Source organism: Cylas formicarius, unplaced genomic scaffold (assembly GCF_029955315.1).
Source record: "Cylas formicarius isolate icCylForm1 unplaced genomic scaffold, icCylForm1.1 PGA_scaffold_10__41_contigs__length_53128322, whole genome shotgun sequence".
Lineage (NCBI taxonomy): Eukaryota > Metazoa > Arthropoda > Insecta > Coleoptera > Brentidae > Cylas > Cylas formicarius.
In genome coordinates this window covers 6,464,982-6,484,057 of record NW_026844214.1, presented here as the reverse complement: position 1 = coordinate 6,484,057, position 19,076 = coordinate 6,464,982, and the positions used below count along the sequence as shown (strand labels likewise).

Genomic DNA, 19,076 nt, shown 5'->3' with positions numbered 1-19,076 from the left:
TTGCTAAGTGTCGTATTCGGGTATTCCTTGAAAAGGGTTACAGGTAAATTGGACATCACAAACGCATAATAATTTATTGTAAAATACATGTTATTATTAATTAATGATACACAACAGTCTACAATTGCAAAATGTTATTTAAAACATTTTGAATGGATTTGACTAGTCATTTAAAATTGTAGAGGGCATATTCTAGTTCAATTATTAGAAATTTGCGTGCACTATTTCCAGTTTTTATATTCGCCTTTCAAATTACTCTGCAATATTTCAAAAACATTTGTGATGTGGCGGGTTGCGCGTTGCGGTTTCTTAAGCATATGTTTAGGAAATAATTTAATGGTTTGCGAAAACTTCACGTTTTCAAATAACTGGAGAAATTTTTTTCAAATTCGGTACATTTGCTTCTCCGAATAAAAAGGTCTGCCTTGACGAAATTATTCTTATTTCTACAATCTCATACGGAATTTTGAAGAACTACTTTTCTTGATGACAGGACAGATTTGTACATCTCTTTGACCCATCAAGTGTGTGAAAATAATGGTATGGAACGATTATACGCACTACTTAATTCTTATTTATTATTCTATTTCATGCAAACTTCCGAACCATTGTTTACTGTATGGTTCCAAAGTCGTGAGTAAATATCAATAACAGATGGTTAATTGAATTAATAAGCGAATGTGTTTACAAGCCTGACATTTTTGGAATAATTCGTTGCTTCCATATAGTCGTCACATGGGCCATGTGTGGGAATTGGCTTTGTTTTTATTAAGAAGTGGGGCGTGGCCGTGCTATTATTTTGCTTATTGTACTATTATATTGCCTATTGGTATTTTATTAGGTCATTAAATTATTATTTTTATTAAATTATTAAAGAATATTGATTCAATTTATTCTAAAAGAATAATATTTTTGTAGCGATGACTCGTGAGTCATCACTCGCTCTTAGCGAGAGAAAGTGCTTATCTCAAAAACTAAACGTCATAGGGAAAAATTCATACGTCTGTGATTCTAACGCAGCTAGAGCGTGAGAACCTCAGCCGACCACGTTCAAAAACAATTAACGCTTACTGTTGATCATATAGTCATTTCAGAATCTGCAAGCGGTAAATATTCAACTTTTCTAGTTAAAAAAAAAAGTGTGCCACATCGAAATCATAAATTAATCATAAACCTACAAAACTTTTTCACGTTCAACTTCTCCGTACAGCTAGACATCAACTTACGTTCTCCTTTTCATTTGCGAGGGCCAATAAATCCAGTCATAAAATGTTTTCCAATTGCAATCGTATCCTTCCGACATATTTTGTGACAGTGTTTCTTCTCTTTTAAAATTAACTTTGCGCAAGCTGTTTTATTGACCCTTAAGCTTCAACTTCAGTTTTGATTTTGTTAACATTAGATTCAGTTTTCACTTTTATACTTATTTTTGTATTTTAAGCATTCTAAACATATGATTACCCTATTGATACAATTGCATACATACATACATTAAAAATTCTTGAGAAATTACCGTGTAAAATATTAGACAAGTATTTAAATAACACTGTATATTATATTATATTATATTAAGTGCAGTTCCTAGCAAAAAAATCGTTTTATATTTGATGATTTTTTTCGGTAAGATGCCTAATTTTCGAGATATTAATCAAAATCCATCCTGCCAACCGACTCTTACTCCCCGACTTTACTTTTTTCTGCTTTTACGAGGTGTGTTCAAAAATTAAGATGATTTTTAAGTTTTATCAAAAAGTATTTATTTATTTATCAAAATTAATGTTGTCCCCTTCAAAGTACCCCCCTCCCCTCCCAGATATAATACCCTTTTACCAACGTTTTTTCCAGTCCTCAAAGCACTTCTGGTAAGTACTTTGTGATAAAGCCTTGAGTTATTCCAGCGATTTTTTCTTTATCTCCTCAGTCGTTCCAAACCTCCTTACTTTCATGGGTTTCTTGAGTTTTGGAAACAGGAAAAAATCGCAGGGGATCATATCCGTTGAATATGGTGGCTGAGGCATGATTGTGGTTTTGTTTTTTGGAGAATAAGTTAGACACAAGCAACGTTTTTGTTTTGTAAGAATACCTTGGCATTTGATCGAAATTTGCTTTTTTTGTCTATTCGGGGTTCTTCCACCAGTTATGACCTTTTGAGCGATGCTCCTTCGACGGTACTTTTGTTTGCTTGTTTGCTTAATTCCACGTTTCATGCACAAAACTTCAGAAAAAATTGCATAGCACGAGCCAATAGAGATGCCGGCGTCTTCAGCTACTTCTTTAATAGTGATTCGACGATTTTTCAACAGCATTTATTTCATTTCTTCAACGCTCTCATCAGTTATTGGCGTGCTGGGGTGTCCAGAGCGAGGTTCGTCATCGGCGTCTTCTCAGCCATCTGCCATATGCCGACATTTCAAGTATTTTGCACGACTGTATTTCATTTTTTTACACAAAACTTTGTGCAAATTCTTTGTTCTATTTTTTTTACAGCAGGAAATCGCTGATCCCACAAAACATGTCTAACGCTGCTGTCTCACAAAAAAAGTAATCGTGCAAACTGGCTGAAACTGTGAACATATATTAGGGACATGTGCATCAACATAACAAAAAAAAAATTATCGATGATCGAATGTACTTAGTGCGCCCTGTTTACTTTTTGAACACGCCGCGTATGCTAAACTATGATCTCGGGAGACTAATTGTTAATATCGCCTACTTTACCTATATCGATTGATGTTTTTAACTTCCAGGAAGATGAAAAAGTTATTGAGTTAGTCAACAAATACGGTGCCAAGAAATGGACGCTCATAGCCCGCCACCTGAAAGGTAGGATAGGCAAACAGTGCAGGGAGAGATGGCACAATCATCTAAATCCGAAAATAAAGAAATCCGCATGGACCGAACAAGAGGACGAAATCATTTACCAAGCTCATCAAGTTTTGGGCAACCAATGGGCTAGAATTGCGAAGTTATTGCCAGGTATTATATACTTTCTTGTTTCATACTATTTTCCAAGTAAAGAGTTGTCCAAATTGAGATCTAGAAATTATTTGAAGTCGGTGAAAGTATTTTTAAAAAATAAAAATCGCGTTTGCGAGAGTCTACTAAAAAGATCATTTTTCAAAAACCGTTTACAGGGTGCGCCAAACCTTGATAAAAATTGAAAAATGGATCTCCCTGTTATTGAAAATTGGCTATAACTGAAAGATGTCACTTTATTTTACATTGCGATATAGCCCGCATAGACAGCTAAAACTTTTGTATTAAAGGTTTTCACCTATTGTACAGGGTTTTCCCGATATTTCGTGTCCTAAATTTGCAAATATCAACTTCAAATTTAGCAGAGAAGTAAAGGTCCATGTCCACATTTAAACAAAGATAATACTTTAAAAGCTGTCGGAAAAAGGTTGATAACTCGATGTGAAAATAAACTCAATATCGAGCATTATTTAATATGAACGGCCCATACGTGTTGCTGTTTTTATATTTTCAATTAAAGAGTAAAGTTATTTCCAGGTAGGACGGATAATGCAATTAAAAATCATTGGAATTCTACGATGAGAAGACGTTACGAAACTGAAAGTCGCGAAAACGGAGACTCTAGACGTGGTAGAATAAGGAAAAACATTCGACAGCTCGATATAAACAACTGTCTACGGTTAAAACAACTTGCTGGTCAAATCGGATCGATCGACTCTCAGAAAGACAATCTACACACACTTTACAACAGTGAAGTAAGGCTGCCTATCAGGGTTATTTATAATACAGATATATCCTCCTTTCATTAAAATTTCCAGTCGCCGCGTGGAACACGTGATTAGATTCAAAATTAATTTTTGAAGAAAAAAAAACAACCAAAAATTTATTAGATTGATAGTTTCATGTTCTCTTAATTTTAAAATATTTTCATTTGTCAGAAACTTTTTGTTTGACGGCAAGTCACGTCACATGGCCATATTTTATCAATTTTGTGTTCTATGATTTATCCAATTTTCTATTTACCTAGCTCTTTCGGCCTTTCAATTATTTGTCCTTAAAAAAAAAGTGTAAAGAAGTGATAAATTTAGCTGTTTGATTTTTCTTAGGATTGGATTGAAATGTATGATCAAGGAAGCAGTCAGTCCAGTAACGGCGGATTTTCTGCTGGGGCGCCTACTCCCAGTCCAGGTCCCTTAACTCCCACCCCCACCCCATTTGATAAAATGGATCCATCCGACACGCAAATCCCAAATAATTTTGGATACACTAATCAATCCTCGCCTGTTAAACTGACTCCATTGAACGATGATATTGTGTCCGACTTCGATTTGGGTTTCTACAATTCACCAAGAATTAGTCCATTGAAGAATACCAACAAACAGTTCATAAGAACAAGTAAGACTTTTCAACAACATTAGCATATTCTTCTTTCAGTATTTATAGTTTCCGACCTGTAATCTTTTATCGGGTTTTTATGTTTCTTTCATTTTCAAGTGATCAGTTCGTCCCACTGCCCCCGAAGCAACTTGGCATCTGCGAATATTGCGCCGCCCACAAGGTCTTCGACACCATCAATTTTGAGGAGGGGCGCTAAGTTAAGAAAAGCCAAGGGTACTGAAGAAAAACCTCAAGAGACTTTCAATTTTGCCTCAGAATATGCCGAGGAATCAGGAACAACTAATGGCGACAAAATGGAGAGTCTAAATTGTGACTTGGATAGTGCAAAACCCACAATATTTAGCCCGGTAAGGGCGCACGGCAATTCACCTATCAAGCAGTTGCCATTCAGCCCTTCACAATTTTTAAACAGTCCAAATGTGTCAAATATCACATTTGATGTTTCTCTGTCTTCAACTCCAGTGAAAAAGCACGTAACTCTCACTCCAAAACAAACTACTCCTGTACAGGTAAGATTATTGATTAAAAAAAAAAGTCGTTCCATTATGGCAAGGTGTTCAACTTTTAAGGAAAGAAGCTATAGCCCGCTAAGTACGCCGCATGGGTTATCTATGAAACCTGAACCTACAGCATCTACCTCAGAAGTAAGCACACCTAGTAAGCGAACTTACCATGATGATGGCACCCCACGTACTCCTACTCCATTCAAAAAGGCTCTTGCGGATTTAGAAAAAAAATCTGGACCAATTACAAATTTGCCAGATACCCCTTCATCTAGATTAGAGGACATAACTGAAATAATGAAAAAGGATCAAGATGGTTCCCATTATGAAACAGACACTAGTGTAACTGCCACGGTAAGCAAAAGCAATATGTTCTTAGAAACAAAAACATATAATATGGAACTTACAACAAATGGCTGAAAATTATTATTCAAAACAAGAAAACAAGTTAATAGAAACCTAGGTATGCTTAATTTCCAAAATACAGGGTGTTAAATGTATATATTTTTTGTGTGTGAAAGTCCTTATTGTGCAATGAAGATGGTTGTGGTTATTTGTATTTTATTTTATGTGATCAAAGGGTAAAAAAATAATGTTTATAAAAATTGACTGACACAATACCAAAAATTCGCGAAAAACGCAATGAAAAGCAAAATAAATTATGTTAACTGCAACAAAAGTTCATCCAGTACTGTGCAATCTGAAAAATGTGGTTAATATTTCAGAAAATAACCTCTCCCAACAGTTTTTGGCCAACTAAACTAACTGTCATTGAATAATTCAAAATCACATCTTTACTTTCAACCTTACATTCGAAAATACCAATTTTAAAAAATTCACTATTCACATTGTCAACAAAAGTTATCCCAACAATTATTTCTATGGCAAGTGCCATCCAAGCAAATCCTTTTAATAGCTTGCTTTAGCAGTTTTCACTATCGCTATCTTATAAAAATTGTGACATTCCATTGTGTTTACATTATACCGAGCCTGTTGTACACTAAACAGAATATAGATCTGTATAAAACACATAAAAATTTTCAGAATTACAAAACAAGAAACAACAATAACATCTTGCCAGACTTCCGCCGACTTGACAGATCCAGAGACAGAACCCGATATTTGACATTAAAATTGTACAATTACATTCTAGTTCATATCGAAGTCCTTAAATTCAGTCAGTATAAAAAAAAAGTCTATCTAATATTGTAGGCCTTTTTCTCATTTGAGGAATATTTCAAATTTTTGGTCTGTGATATGTTTTACTTTTTCATATATCATATATATTTGAATAGTTTATTTTAATAAATACTTTGCATTTGCAATTGTTTATTAATTAATTAGTTGTAATAATAATTTTAAAAATATTGATTTTCCTCTACTGAGCTGTAAAAGCATTGTGTATGATTTGTTTACAAATAAGGTATCTATAATAATGTTCGTTAAGGTACCTCCCAAGACGGCACTGGGCTTCGCAATTTGAATCTAGTTCAAGAACAATAACTAGCCATTAAAATTTATAAATGTTTTTTGAAATACTCTGTAGATATTAAAATAAAAACAAATCGAAGTATTTTTTTTGTTTTTTAGAATGACAGTGGCTACTTAACTGGTAAAAGGAAAGGCGGCGGTTTGGCAGCTGGCAAAGAAAACATTCTTCCAAATAAAAAAGTGAGAAAAGCACTCGCTCCATCGTGGGCTTCCACATCAATATCATCTCAAGTATCATCCGATATGTCCTTTGCAGTTGAAACTCCTGTAAGTATCTGTAACATATTTATTAGGATGTCACCTCTAAAGTAGACAACCTATCCGTGTTTTACTGCAATGAACATGATGAGTGTCACAATTGATGACACTCTGATAATTTGTGCCAAGGGCTAGGGCTAAGCGTTTTAAGATTCCAAAGGAATTCCAGTACTCTGTGTGGTGTGACGTTCAGCTTGCACCTGGCTCGAATTGCCACGCTCATTGTTGTCATTCCAGCTAAAGATTCAGTGACAAGACAGCTAGCAAGGGTTTTTACTATTTATCCCTCGGTCATGAGGTTGACTTATTGTATTATATGATTTATGAACCATACAATATTTCGGAATTAATTGAATTTAGTTTATTATGACAAACTATAAAATGTAACACTTGATGATTTCAATATTTTTTTTATTTCAGAGCAAATCACTTGGAACAGATTCATCCATTCTCTTTTCTACTCCACCATCAATTATAAAAGATTCTTTAGGAGTATCAGCTTTGGATTATGTAGGACCACAGGGATTTAAGGTACAAGGATGGTTTAATTTTGGAGATATATTCCCTTCCTAACCATTTCCCGATTTTTTCTCCAAATTGAATATGATTTAATTATGTGTTGCAATGTGTGCTAACCATTTCCTATTACAATTTTAATGTCGCTTAATTAATATTTCTTTCATTTCTTCTATTCAGCATTCAGATATAAATAACTAATGTTGGGGAAAATTTTCTTTATCAGCCTCGGCCGATAGATCACAGGAATTTCAACTTAGCATTAGAGCCGAAGCAATTCATTGAAAGTTTTATTTAAACCATTTTACTTTTCTCTCACGTTTATGTTGTGTAGAATTTTTGCATAGGTGCCTTAGAAAGTGCCACCAACTTCAGTATATTAAAAACGATATTTCTTGCTGACGCCGTATTTCCTAAAAACTTTGATGGGAAAAAATAACTATATAGTTTTTTTTAAAGGCGCGCTTAATTTATTTGGCTATTATTAATAATTATTGTTTATTGTGTGCCAAAATTGGTCAAGTTGGTTTATTTTTGCTGGATGAAAGGTTTCTAGATATTTTTCCAAAATACCATATTTTATACTCTTAGTATGTATCCTATGTTCAAATAAAAAATGGCAGGGATTGTATCATCAATATTAACTGCGTTATATATTAGTATACTGTTGCTAATATTTAGCAAAATTACTATAAAATGCACTAATGAAATATGGCTTAGCTAAGTAAAAAATAACTTTACATTAGGGTTTTTAAGATGAAATGGCATTCTGTTATAATATTTATGTGTAAAGTTCATAAAACTGTGGGTGCCATTCATTAAGTAAATATAATTCGAGGTGTATATAAATTTCCAATCAACTTTCCCCCAAAAATTCTGCTGTCTAGTCCAAGCTAACTTAAAAGTTAGCATATTTCCCAACCAAAGCCCTAAATTATTCCTTTTTGAAAGCTTGCTGTAACATCGAAATGCAAGTGCTTATTACGTTTTTACCTGTTTTTGCCTTAAAAAGTGTAATTTATATTTATTAGATTGAGTAATTCCAAAACTTAATATATTTTTATTTTTGTTATTTGTTGTTGCTGAGAATAAAATACAACGCTTTATTTTAGGGCAGGCTACTTCATATAATATGTTGATATTTTCTCAACATTAAGTAGGTACTTATTTAAGTTTGACAAAGTCATCTTTTGAGTCAGATCATATATACTGATCAATTTAATTTTATATTGTATTTTTTGAAATTTGGTTTGCCTGTAGCATTCAATGACTCACTTCATTTTCATTTTTGTGTTACCATAAAGTGAAGTAAACGCTTGGCTATGTTGTTATATTGTTTTTTGTCTTTTTTATTATTTTTGTAGGAAGCACGTTTTTTAGCGTACATTTTAAGATTTTTTGTTTTCGTTTTGTTGCACATCAAATTTCGTTCCATTCAATTTTCTTGTATTAGGTTTAAGATTGCTGACATGATATTTTACCAATTTTAGAACAAATTTGTGCGTTTTTTTACTATACTAAATCTGATATAAAACGTCTGAAAAATACCTTTATTTTGTAAATTCACGCAAATGCATAAAAGGATGATTGATTGAAGTCAATTAATTGTAACATAGTTTTAGAATATATGATCTGCGAATTGTGTTAATCCCAGCTAATATGTTTGAGCTATCCCATTTACCTTTAAGTAAACTAACGAAATTTTTTGTGAAGCATGTTTCACTTTAATGTATTTAACTAATTTTGGTGGATTGGATCACTAAATTTGTGCTAACAATATTAGAAATTCAAAATTGCAATCCTAAAATCTTTTAACAAACACGTTTAGTGATTCTATTCTAATAATCTTAGCTTGTATGTTTGCTTATTGTATTTGATTTGTGATTGTGTATCAGAATGCAAAATAAAGGTATTTAAACAAATAAACTTGTGTTGATTTTACTCAGTGGATTTTACTCTAATTTCTTTAAAACATAAATCGAAACCTAAAAAACTAGACCCCACAAGAAATCAATATGGATTTTTTGAAAATCAGAATGGTTATCAGTTTTTATCGAATTCACTGAATGTTGCCCTTGGAAATGTTTTATTTTTTTGCATGCAAAATTTGAATAGACTCTGAAAAGTACTGAGTTTAAGGCCCACCACAGTCTACTAAAAGTCGGCAAAAAATTATGTCCAATGTATACTGTAAAAATACACATCAACTGGTAGCCACATATAATACACAGTCTCGAAAATAATATATACCCCAAACAATAAAAGTAAAACATTGTTCAAAAATGGCAAACATCAGGGGTGAGAAACTCAATGGAACCAATTTTTAAAATTTTTAAAGCTTTGCGGAAAAAGTAAATTTTAAAATTTGTTAATATTTTATATATTTGTTAGTAAACCATTGCTGGAAATGTTGGAGAGCGAAATAACAGTTTTGATTTACTAAGAGAAGCCAAGTCCTAAATTGCAAATATGTAACACAAGTTTTTAAACACAAAGGCAAATGCAGTTAAGATACCATAAAATTCCTCTGTGCTTAATTTGCTTTGATATTGTAATCGTAGCCAGATCCTGATGCCAGTGCTTCTACTCAACGTAGTGCAGCCGCAAAGCGGATTACTTTTGAGGATGCTTACATTCGATCGCCAAAGGTGAGGCATCCTTTTAATATGATGCTAAGAGACATTAATAATTTCCAATCAATCTGTTTTGGTTCTTGACAAAATGATATATCTCACAAGATAGCGTATCTGTGTAGTTTTTTGATAATCCACAAACATGCACAGTGCATCAGCTTAATAATTTCATTTATTTCATGTTATGTATCACAACAATTTTATTTTTTACATCATTGTGACCAACTGTTTATCAAAGTGTCTTAAATTTTATGTTTGATACTTCATCTTTACTTGAATTTATTTGGAGATGAATGTGACATGATGGAGTACATCTTGAAACTTTTTTACTGTTCTGTGTTAATCGTGAATTTTCTGTTAACACATTTTGCAGGAGGCATTACAATCTGCCTAAAATTTGATGATTACATTTCCCAATATTCTACTAATTTGAACATATTTTATCAAAATAAAATTTGCAGTTGGACAAGCTTTGGGTGATGGTCGCATGTGGTAGAACTCAAGATCAAATTGATCTAACAGAAAAAGCCCACCGCTTCTTGAAGAGTAATGGCTTTAAGCCACGTTCGTTGGACTTCTAAAACTCTTATGAAATATCGTCCTCCCTTTGGCAAAGCAACCGATTATTTTATTGTTCTCGCATCAATTTGGAATTTGCTTCATTTTCACAATCGCCACTCTGCCACAGGAGGGATGATTTTATAGTGTATATTATCATAAATTAGAATGTACATTTATTAGTAATTAATAATTTTTATTGGAGATACTGGTCAAGGATTGAATTTTTGGATATTTTCAAAGATTCTATTTTAATGATTGAATTGATCCCTCAAATATTCTCGCAGTTACTGCTCCATTAAATGTGCACAAAAAGAAGTGCAGCCAGTATCGAGTGAAAATATCAGGGACAAATTATTTTATTTAGTAACGCAAAAGCATTTGCATAGCTTATATACATTTTCCGTGCTTTTATGTATTATGATTATTATTTGTACAGTTTATCGTTTTATTTAAAGATTGTATTCATGTTATCGTAAAAATAGATTTTAATAGATTTTACTGTGTGTGTGTACAATTAATTTAATAAAAAATCAATTTTTTCAAGTAAATAGAAAAAGCGGTAGGTTTAGAATTGGCGTGTCCAATTAAGTAAGGAAGGAAGGAAGAAATAATTTTGTATTCCAATAAATTTCCAAATTAGAAATAATTGTTACAAATAAAATAAATCCAAAGCACTATATATTAATTTCAGGGAGGTTCACATGGTCCATAGAAGTAACCGTATGAACAGATTAACATATTAAATGAATTAATTTAATTAATAAATAGTTGATGAAATCTGGAAGGTTCTTTAACGAAAGGCTTTGTTGTGTTTGAAAGACTTCAATATGTTTTAGATCTACAGAGCACTTGCACTTAAAGATTAGGGTGCATAATATAAAATAAATCTCTTGGTTTGTTCTCGATATAATTCTGATAACCACCTACCCTGAACCACCCGATATAGAATGAAAATATTTGGTATATGGAAAAAATGTTACTCTACAAGGAAATAGGTTAAAAAATAAAACCACGCCTTTAATTAATGCTAGTCCTTCATTATTGTATTTTAATTTTACCACAAATATGAAAATTAGTAAATAGGTATGTTGAATAAAATGTAGATACATTAAACTTATATAAAGATTACTTTGTATTAGAGAATTTAAATTGCAAAAGTACAAAATATTTCATATCATAAATAATATATTGTATAAAACGGCTTGATGTAGAGACGATCCCATAACTTATCCCCCGCAGAGCACATGATACTATGATTCAAAATAAAATTTATTCAATTATCGGGGCCGTAAATCTTATGTGTAAAATAAAATTTAACTTAAATATTTTAATTATCTGAACACTGGTAAAACACAAGCAAAGAAATGTTTTTTTTTAATAGAAAGGATTATCTTAGTTTCTAGTATGTCAAGTCGAAACGATCTCTTTTATGGGGCAAACAAATACAAACAAAATTATTCACCATTAATTATGAATAATGCGCGAATTTAATCCTTAAAATTATTGAAATTTTTCGAAAATTAAGTTTTACATTCAACCTCCTGTATCATTTACGTTTATAACCACATTTATTGAACAAATATTATTTTGGTTTATAGAATCACTTGTTGCTCTATGGCCAATAAGATATGACACCCTATATATAATTGTAATTGTATTGCATTGTATTGAATTGTTTGTGTATTCATTTATATCTACAATGTTCAATAAAGATTTCATGAGTTGTTGAGTTGTAAATTGAGTGATAGTCATAGGTGTTCTAACTTCTGTGTCATCCGGTACTTCTCAGAAGTGCTGCTGCTTTCCTCAACAGGTCGACCAAAAGTTTCTGTGCAAGGTGCAACGAATAAAAAAAGGGCTAAATACACTCAAAACCATTATTGCCAAGTTATACTCTTTTTCGCATGTAGATGTTTTTATTTTTTTTAATTATGCGTTTAATTGGGCTCAACTCAATTTAGGATATTCACCCATCTTCCGGTATCCGCCGAGGAAAATTTACTGATACCAATTTTTCACGCACACCCAAGGCACCCAGTGGGAATGGAACCGAAAACCTCCGGCAAGTCGAGTTGGCACGTCCAACGCCGTACCAACCGAACCATCCTTGGTCCCCATGTTTTTAAATAAGAGTTATCTCTTCTCTATAAACTCGAAAACAGAAACTAACCAAATAGTTACTTATTTGTACACAATTAAAATGCAGAAAGCTAACAGCAGCCTGGGTCCACGGTCAAACACACCTTTAATTCCTTCTCGAAAAGAGCCTGTGATTGGTTCTATCTTCATCAATCCAAAAATTGGGTATTAGTTCCATTATTCTGGAACAGAAACTTATCTTTACTAAAATATTTTTTCCTCTTATATAAATGAAGCAAGAAACTAGTATTCAATTAGCTAGGTGGCTAGGTGACGTCACTTCCATTTCACTCTCTCCAGGGAACTGTCGGAAATAAATAAACTAGATTACCATCCTTGGATAATAACTATTTCCCTGCTTGACCATCCTGCATCGTTTTAAAATTCGTAATTTATATTTCCTATTTTTTAATCATTCATTATCCAACTACAAGTATGCGTTTACAATTACTGTGGGGCAGGTCTGCTAGGATTATTTGCCCATTGCCGACTTCAGTCGAGGATTTTCGCTTTTGGTCACAGATCAACACGTAAAAAAAGAGAAATATACCCAACATTTGCTCAGCTAGCAAAAAACAATTTTGACCGATACCAAAAAAACCGGCATCGCCCCCGCTTTAAACCGCGGACCATCCGGCCCATCCGGCCTACATACCGATGTGAACGGTTAAAATAGTTCGCCCAGCAAAACTTAAACATTTAAAAACAATCACAAAACATTTCTGTTAGGAGAGAGCGAAGGTTAAACCGAAGCGTGCAATGCTCCACCACAGACCGTCTTTATCGAACTCTATGCCTCTTCTTCCTCTTTGTGTTCCGTCATATTATGAAAAAGAAGTAGAACTTTCTATGACAAGGAGAGTAGTTTTGCGAAGTTCTGTTATGGTGATAGTTGAAAGTTACTTTATTAAAATATAGTTCCATTTACGAGTTTGTAAGCAATAGAGCGAGCTCAAGAAATTCGCGCTGATATTTTAGTTGTTAATTAATGATCAACTGTCAGCGATGATATTTCTTACCAGTTAGTGATTCATGCTTTTCCTACTCTTGTGTTTGATTCTATATTGGCAGTTTCAAATAGCAATTGGTAATTCTGTGGTAAATGGCAGAAAGTAAAGTTATTGTAAATCCTCCAAGTCCGTCAAGCCCTCCTCCAAATTGTGCAATATGTTTAGGTTCATGCTCAAATAAATGTTTCTCAGATTCATGTTCTCATGAATTCTGTTTTAAATGTCTTTTGGAATGGTCAAAGGTAAATATTATACAATAATAATTTCAAATCTTTAAGTGTTTGTTTTGCAGATTAAAGCAGAATGTCCTTTATGCAAACAGCCCTTTAAATCAATAATTCACAATGTTAATTCCACTGGAGAGTTTGAGGAGCATGTTGTGGAAACAACTCGCAGTGAAGAAATTCATCTTATTGATAATGATGACTTCTTGTTTTTACCTTTACAACATCTTCCAACACGCCATGAATTTCATGTTAGGTATGAAATTTAATTTTATTTTGCAGGACAGCTTTTAAAGATTGTGTTAACTGTACTAGGTGTGTATATATCAAAATGTTTATTTAATAAGAATCACATCCAACATTCTCAATACTCCTCAATGCAGGACACCAGTATTGCATATAACATTATATATCTCATAGAAAACAACAATAATGCAATCCAAGTTTTGTAAATAACATGTTATGTTTAAGTTTTTCTTGACTTGTAAAAATTAAAAAAAAAAGACTCAGAAGTTGAGTCTATATGGTTATGCGAATGAGATTAATGGAGTTTTGATTGAAAATTGACACTTTCTGTAAAATATAGTAGTAACTAAAAGTTTTTTTTGGCTTTTTAACTATATGGAGTATTTTTAAGTCTAGATTTTACCTGTTAAAAATGTTACAATTCCTTTTAGAACTACATTTACAGTAGATTCGCGTGGAGAGCATGCTATTCAACAAATGCTGCTCGCCCATCCATTCACAAATGGAAGAATTACTGTGGGGACCCAATATCCAAGGTAAATAATTGTTCAGAAATTGAAATTGCTTCATGTTAGATGTTCATAAAGTTCCAGGACCATTTACCCAAATAGACACAGACCCAGAGATTATTCATCTACTTTTAGAAGATCTATTTATAGTCAAAACTTATGGGCAAATACTCTGCCAGACTTAACTGGTCACTATAGGGATGTTTCTCCAACATTTTTTAGGTACACATTTTTATTGCCTATTTTATTGTTTATTATTAAAAATTTAATTGTTTACAAATAAATATATTTGAGTAAGGAGATATTATTAAACATCTTTTTTTTTAGAAACAACCCAGGTAGTAGACAACGCCTCGTTCCCTGGTTAAATCGAGAGTTAAATGCACTACTCAATGAGAATACCCAATTAGTAATGCATCTTGCTGACCTAATTATGGATCATTTACTTAGACATCACATCTGTAGCCGCACATTCCGAAATCTTCTAGGAACATACTTGGTTACCAAGACTGACCATTTTGTACATGAATTTTACAGCTTTATGAGGTCACCGTTTGACATGGTTGGTTATGATCGGCGAGTTATTTATAGTACCAGGTAATATTCAGTGAAGTTCATGATTCATTCAACCACTATTTTTTTACCCCTATGTTACCAGTAGTAACATATTGTTTGTGTGTTTCATTTGTAGACCCCAATCTCCAGCTCCATTTCTTGAAGACGATACAGTAGAAATTCCCGATAATAGCGATGATAGCGACGCCATTTTTGTTGGTACAACTCAGGCTCCTGAGGCTGTCACCATTAATTTAGTGGATAGCGATTCAGATTCAGATGAGCCCATTATGATAACCCCTGTGAATCAGGTGCCTATGCCCATAATGCCTAATAATTCCTTTAAAGACTCGCCTTCGCCTTCGCCCCATAGATCAGTATCAATAAATCTGCCAGCAAAATTGAGACATAAAAATAAGACCTTACAAGATAAAGAAAAATGGAGGTAAGTTTGTTATACATGAGCTTGCACATATTGGCGAAAACCTAAGAATTAACAGTGCAATTAAAGCACCATATCATAAAACATGGTTTATTTATGGTATGGTTTTATTCAGATGTTTTTTGTTTTTGAGTTAAGCATCGCACAGATTGATTAATTTAGGTAATCCGTTTTTTTAAATAATACTCCAATAAAAACATTCTTTAGATGCTTTTGATCAGCTTGATGGTAATGATGATAAATAAACAAATCCACTCAATTACTGGCCTAATCTGCATTTTATCCTTAATCTCATTTTCTTTGTAGGTCATTGTGCTTTTTAGGTACCTCATAACCTGTTTTGCTGCAGTGCCATGCTCATTTGTTCTGTAGATAAAATGAAATAAAAATAATACAGCCTAACATAATATCACCTCTTTACAAACACACCCAGCTCGATGATTCCCATGCTTATTTGTGCACTCACTTCCTCTTGATCACACCACTAGGATGATATTTGTCAAGGAACCACCGGTTAAAAAATTTTACTGTTAAGTTTGCTACACAAATTACTTCAGAAAGAAAGAAACATGTAAAACTTTTTTGATTTGATCATTAGTTTGTCATGTGATTTATAACTCCATTGTCAATAAACCAATCCAGTGGTTAATGAGATTTTAGTGATTTAATTACCATGTCTGCATATTCCAAAAATATGTAAAATAAAAAATAAAATGCCCACCCTACGTAATGTCAATCAATCTTTGCAAATAATTTTTCAATAACACAGTGCAGGAGATATGTGTAAATTTTCTACAAACATGTAGTTTTTAGAAACATTTTTTCTTTTAGATGTTTAAAGAAAAGACATCGTTGTCGGTCCCGCTCATCAAGTTCAAGTGCCAGTAGCTCGGATGAGAGGGAAAAATCTGCGTATCGAAGATATAAGCGAAAAAAATTATTAAAAAAAATCAAACTTAAGAAAAGAGGTAATATTAATTCATCCAGTGATACGGAAGTGGTAAATGTTACAAGTGATACCGATGACGACAAACCCTTGATTGATGTTATTAAAAAGAAATGGAAAGTTAGAGAGAGAACAGTGTCTTATAAGAGTGAAAAGTTATGTGCCCCAATAGTGCAAAATGATTTTGAACATTCATACAAGGCCGAACCAATGGATTTGTCCTTTAACATGCCCGGATGTTCTAGGTAAGTTCATGCTAGAAAAATTTAGTTTTGCAAGTCCGGAACCCTTTTTAATTTGGTTTATATCATTTTTAACATAAATAACTATCATAACAACTTATTGATTTATATTGAGTTATAACAACCAACCTAGTAGAAACAGACTTCAGCACTTTTGCGTAGTTCAATTCTTAGAGTATTTGCTTTTACCATCTGTAAGATTTTGACATTAAAAATGGTACTAAAATATCTAGGGGATGGCATTAAAACACAGAGCCCTTAGCAACTACTCTACATCGCAGGGAGAAGGATACAATCCAGTAAGGTCACCTTTCTCTCAAAAGAAAAACTTAGTTCACTTATTTTTAAAGATTTTTAAAAGAGTTGTTAAAAGTATTATGCATCAACTACCAGTAACCACTTAACTCTCATTTTATTTTTAACAATTTGAAAAAATAGTGTGCTTTATGCATGCCCCAAACCATATGAGATAGTTTTCTGCTGTTTTATCTGTTGCACTGATAATTGGGAATTATTTAAATAGATGACCCTGAATTTTATTTGTATCTGAAAGTGATTTTTATTAATTTTTCTCGTTTTAAATAAATGTAAATGTAAAATAACTCTTGGAGCCAAACTTATTTCCAGTCTGATCAACCTACCATTCTTGATAAAATTCTAGTAATGCGATTTATTAGAGAATGTTTTGTTTGTTTCCTCAACAAATTATCAAAATTCAAAGCAATTTAAAAGCTGCACTATCAAAAGAATGCGAAATATTTTGCTCTAGTGTCTTAGAATGCCTTTAAATCAATTACTTTTGAACACATAAAAATAATTGTTGTTTTAAAAAATTTGTTATTACAGATCTTCTGATTATCAGCAAGAAAAGGCTAATGTAGAGTATTCTTCTTCAAAAAATATTAAGAATTCGCCTGAGTATCTGGAGGAAAACGCAGCGCCCTTTCAGTGCTATAGCACTGAGCAATCCCGAAAAGAAGTGACTAAGGAAACTAATAGTCATTCGACGGACTCCGGAAGTAGTACTGAAGAATGTTCCACATACCCAGATTCCAAGAGTGATCTGAAAGATAAACAAGAAAGTGCAGGTCCTAGTGCACCAGTACTTCTTAGAAGAAATCAAAATAGTTGGTATCGAGTAGGTGTTACCGAAACCGACTCCTCTGACTAAAAATTTGTTTTAAGTAATATAGGTCAGTCAACTAAAGTGACTCAGGAAATATACGGTAATTCTTAAAAATACATTAAAAGTTATATATTGACATTCAGAGCATGGAATGCCATTGAATTAACAGTTCAATATGTATATTGTTTTGGGCTATTTCATTGCAACTGTAGTAATTTGGCAGCAGCTCTATGTAATGTTCAATCATAAATTTTCATTTATCAACACATTCGATATTTTTATAACTCCTAAGATTTAAATCACCACTTAAATTTGTACTACTAATTTTATAATGATCATGTATTGCGCTGGATGTTGAATATAATTTTTTTAATACAAATTCAAGGATTACCTCCTTCATTTAAAATGTTTCAATCAACTAAAAATGCTTTTTCCTTTCTTCAAATTACACTACTAGAAAAACACTGTTTATTTAGTTGATTAGCCAAACTTATACAGAATATCCCTTAGAAAAGTTGGAGATACTGAATTCAAAATAGGTTGTTTAAATCGTTAATAAATTTTTCACTTTGTGGTTAATAAAATTCTGAAAAAATAACAGTAACACAGAAAGAACCTGTTAAACTTCACCCAATTGCTTTGCGGAATCTGATTTTTCTTTTATCGAATGGCAATTTCCAAAAATATCTATTATAATTTGTAACCGCTTGCAAAAATTCTGTCTGCAGTTTAAGTGAATTAAAGGATCTATTTTGATATGATATTGTTTCAGTTTTAGGGCACCCTGTACATTTAGTCATTTGGATTTTTTTTTCTGTACAGTTATTTATATTTACTATAGATATATTATACATTTATGTAAGTTGTAAGAATTTTATATAATTTCAATATTAATTGTAGTTTTAATAGTTTTAAGATGTAACTTATAAAAATACATTTTTGTCATTTGAATTGTGTCATTTTATTTCATCCACTTTTCTGGTAGTAAGGGTACGGTATCTCATTTTTGACACTTTAATCATAGAAAGAAATGATTTTCGCCATATTTGAGGAAATTAAAAACTATTTGTGTGCGCGAGTAAATATAAAAAACTGAAATTCTAATTCAAGTTAAAACATTTGGCTTTCAGATTATAAAATTTTTAAGATGTTTTAAATTTTAATAAACGTCCACAGCAGTAGAAGAAATGTTATGTAACTCATGGTGATGTGTATAAAAATTACCGCGGTATCCCGAAAAAAGGTAATACTCATTCCTTTTTTAATTAAAGCGGAGGATAAAATTATCAATTTAGGCATGC

At 32.4% G+C, this 19,076-nt stretch overlaps 2 protein-coding genes across 4 annotated transcripts in view; both read left to right on the top strand.

Moving 5' to 3' along the window:
• The window catches only part of LOC132703228 (myb-related protein B), a 44,517-nt gene extending 31,939 nt beyond the window's left edge, over positions 1–12,578 (top strand). Inside the window, exons 4-12 of one of the 2 annotated variants that reach the window (XM_060672359.1) lie at positions 2,748–2,976; positions 3,514–3,731; positions 4,083–4,371; positions 4,471–4,883; positions 4,944–5,231; positions 6,468–6,635; positions 7,047–7,157; positions 9,704–9,790; positions 10,237–12,578. In XM_060672359.1, the coding sequence (XP_060528342.1) occupies positions 2,748–2,976; positions 3,514–3,731; positions 4,083–4,371; positions 4,471–4,883; positions 4,944–5,231; positions 6,468–6,635; positions 7,047–7,157; positions 9,704–9,790; positions 10,237–10,356 (1,923 nt within the window). In that variant the 3' untranslated portion in view covers positions 10,357–12,578. The remainder of the gene's footprint in view (positions 1–2,747; positions 2,977–3,513; positions 3,732–4,082; positions 4,372–4,470; positions 4,884–4,943; positions 5,232–6,467; positions 6,636–7,046; positions 7,158–9,703; positions 9,791–10,236) is intronic. The other variant, XM_060672368.1, reaches the window with a different exon arrangement.
• A 759-nt stretch (positions 12,579–13,337) lies between these two features.
• On the top strand, positions 13,338–18,659 carry LOC132698628 (E3 ubiquitin-protein ligase Topors-like). 2 transcript variants are annotated; one of them, XM_060664830.1, is made up of 8 exons: positions 13,338–13,727; positions 13,778–13,965; positions 14,387–14,491; positions 14,549–14,686; positions 14,792–15,061; positions 15,156–15,464; positions 16,293–16,652; positions 17,496–18,659. In XM_060664830.1, exons 1-8 carry the CDS (start codon positions 13,578–13,580, stop codon positions 17,818–17,820), a joined length of 1,845 nt encoding a protein of 614 aa, XP_060520813.1. In that variant the 5' UTR covers positions 13,338–13,577; the 3' UTR covers positions 17,821–18,659. The 2 variants fall into 2 exon arrangements, with proteins under 2 accessions (XP_060520813.1, XP_060520806.1); XM_060664823.1 differs by having other exon boundaries at positions 14,543–14,686.
• The last annotated feature ends 417 nt before the right edge of the window (positions 18,660–19,076 follow it).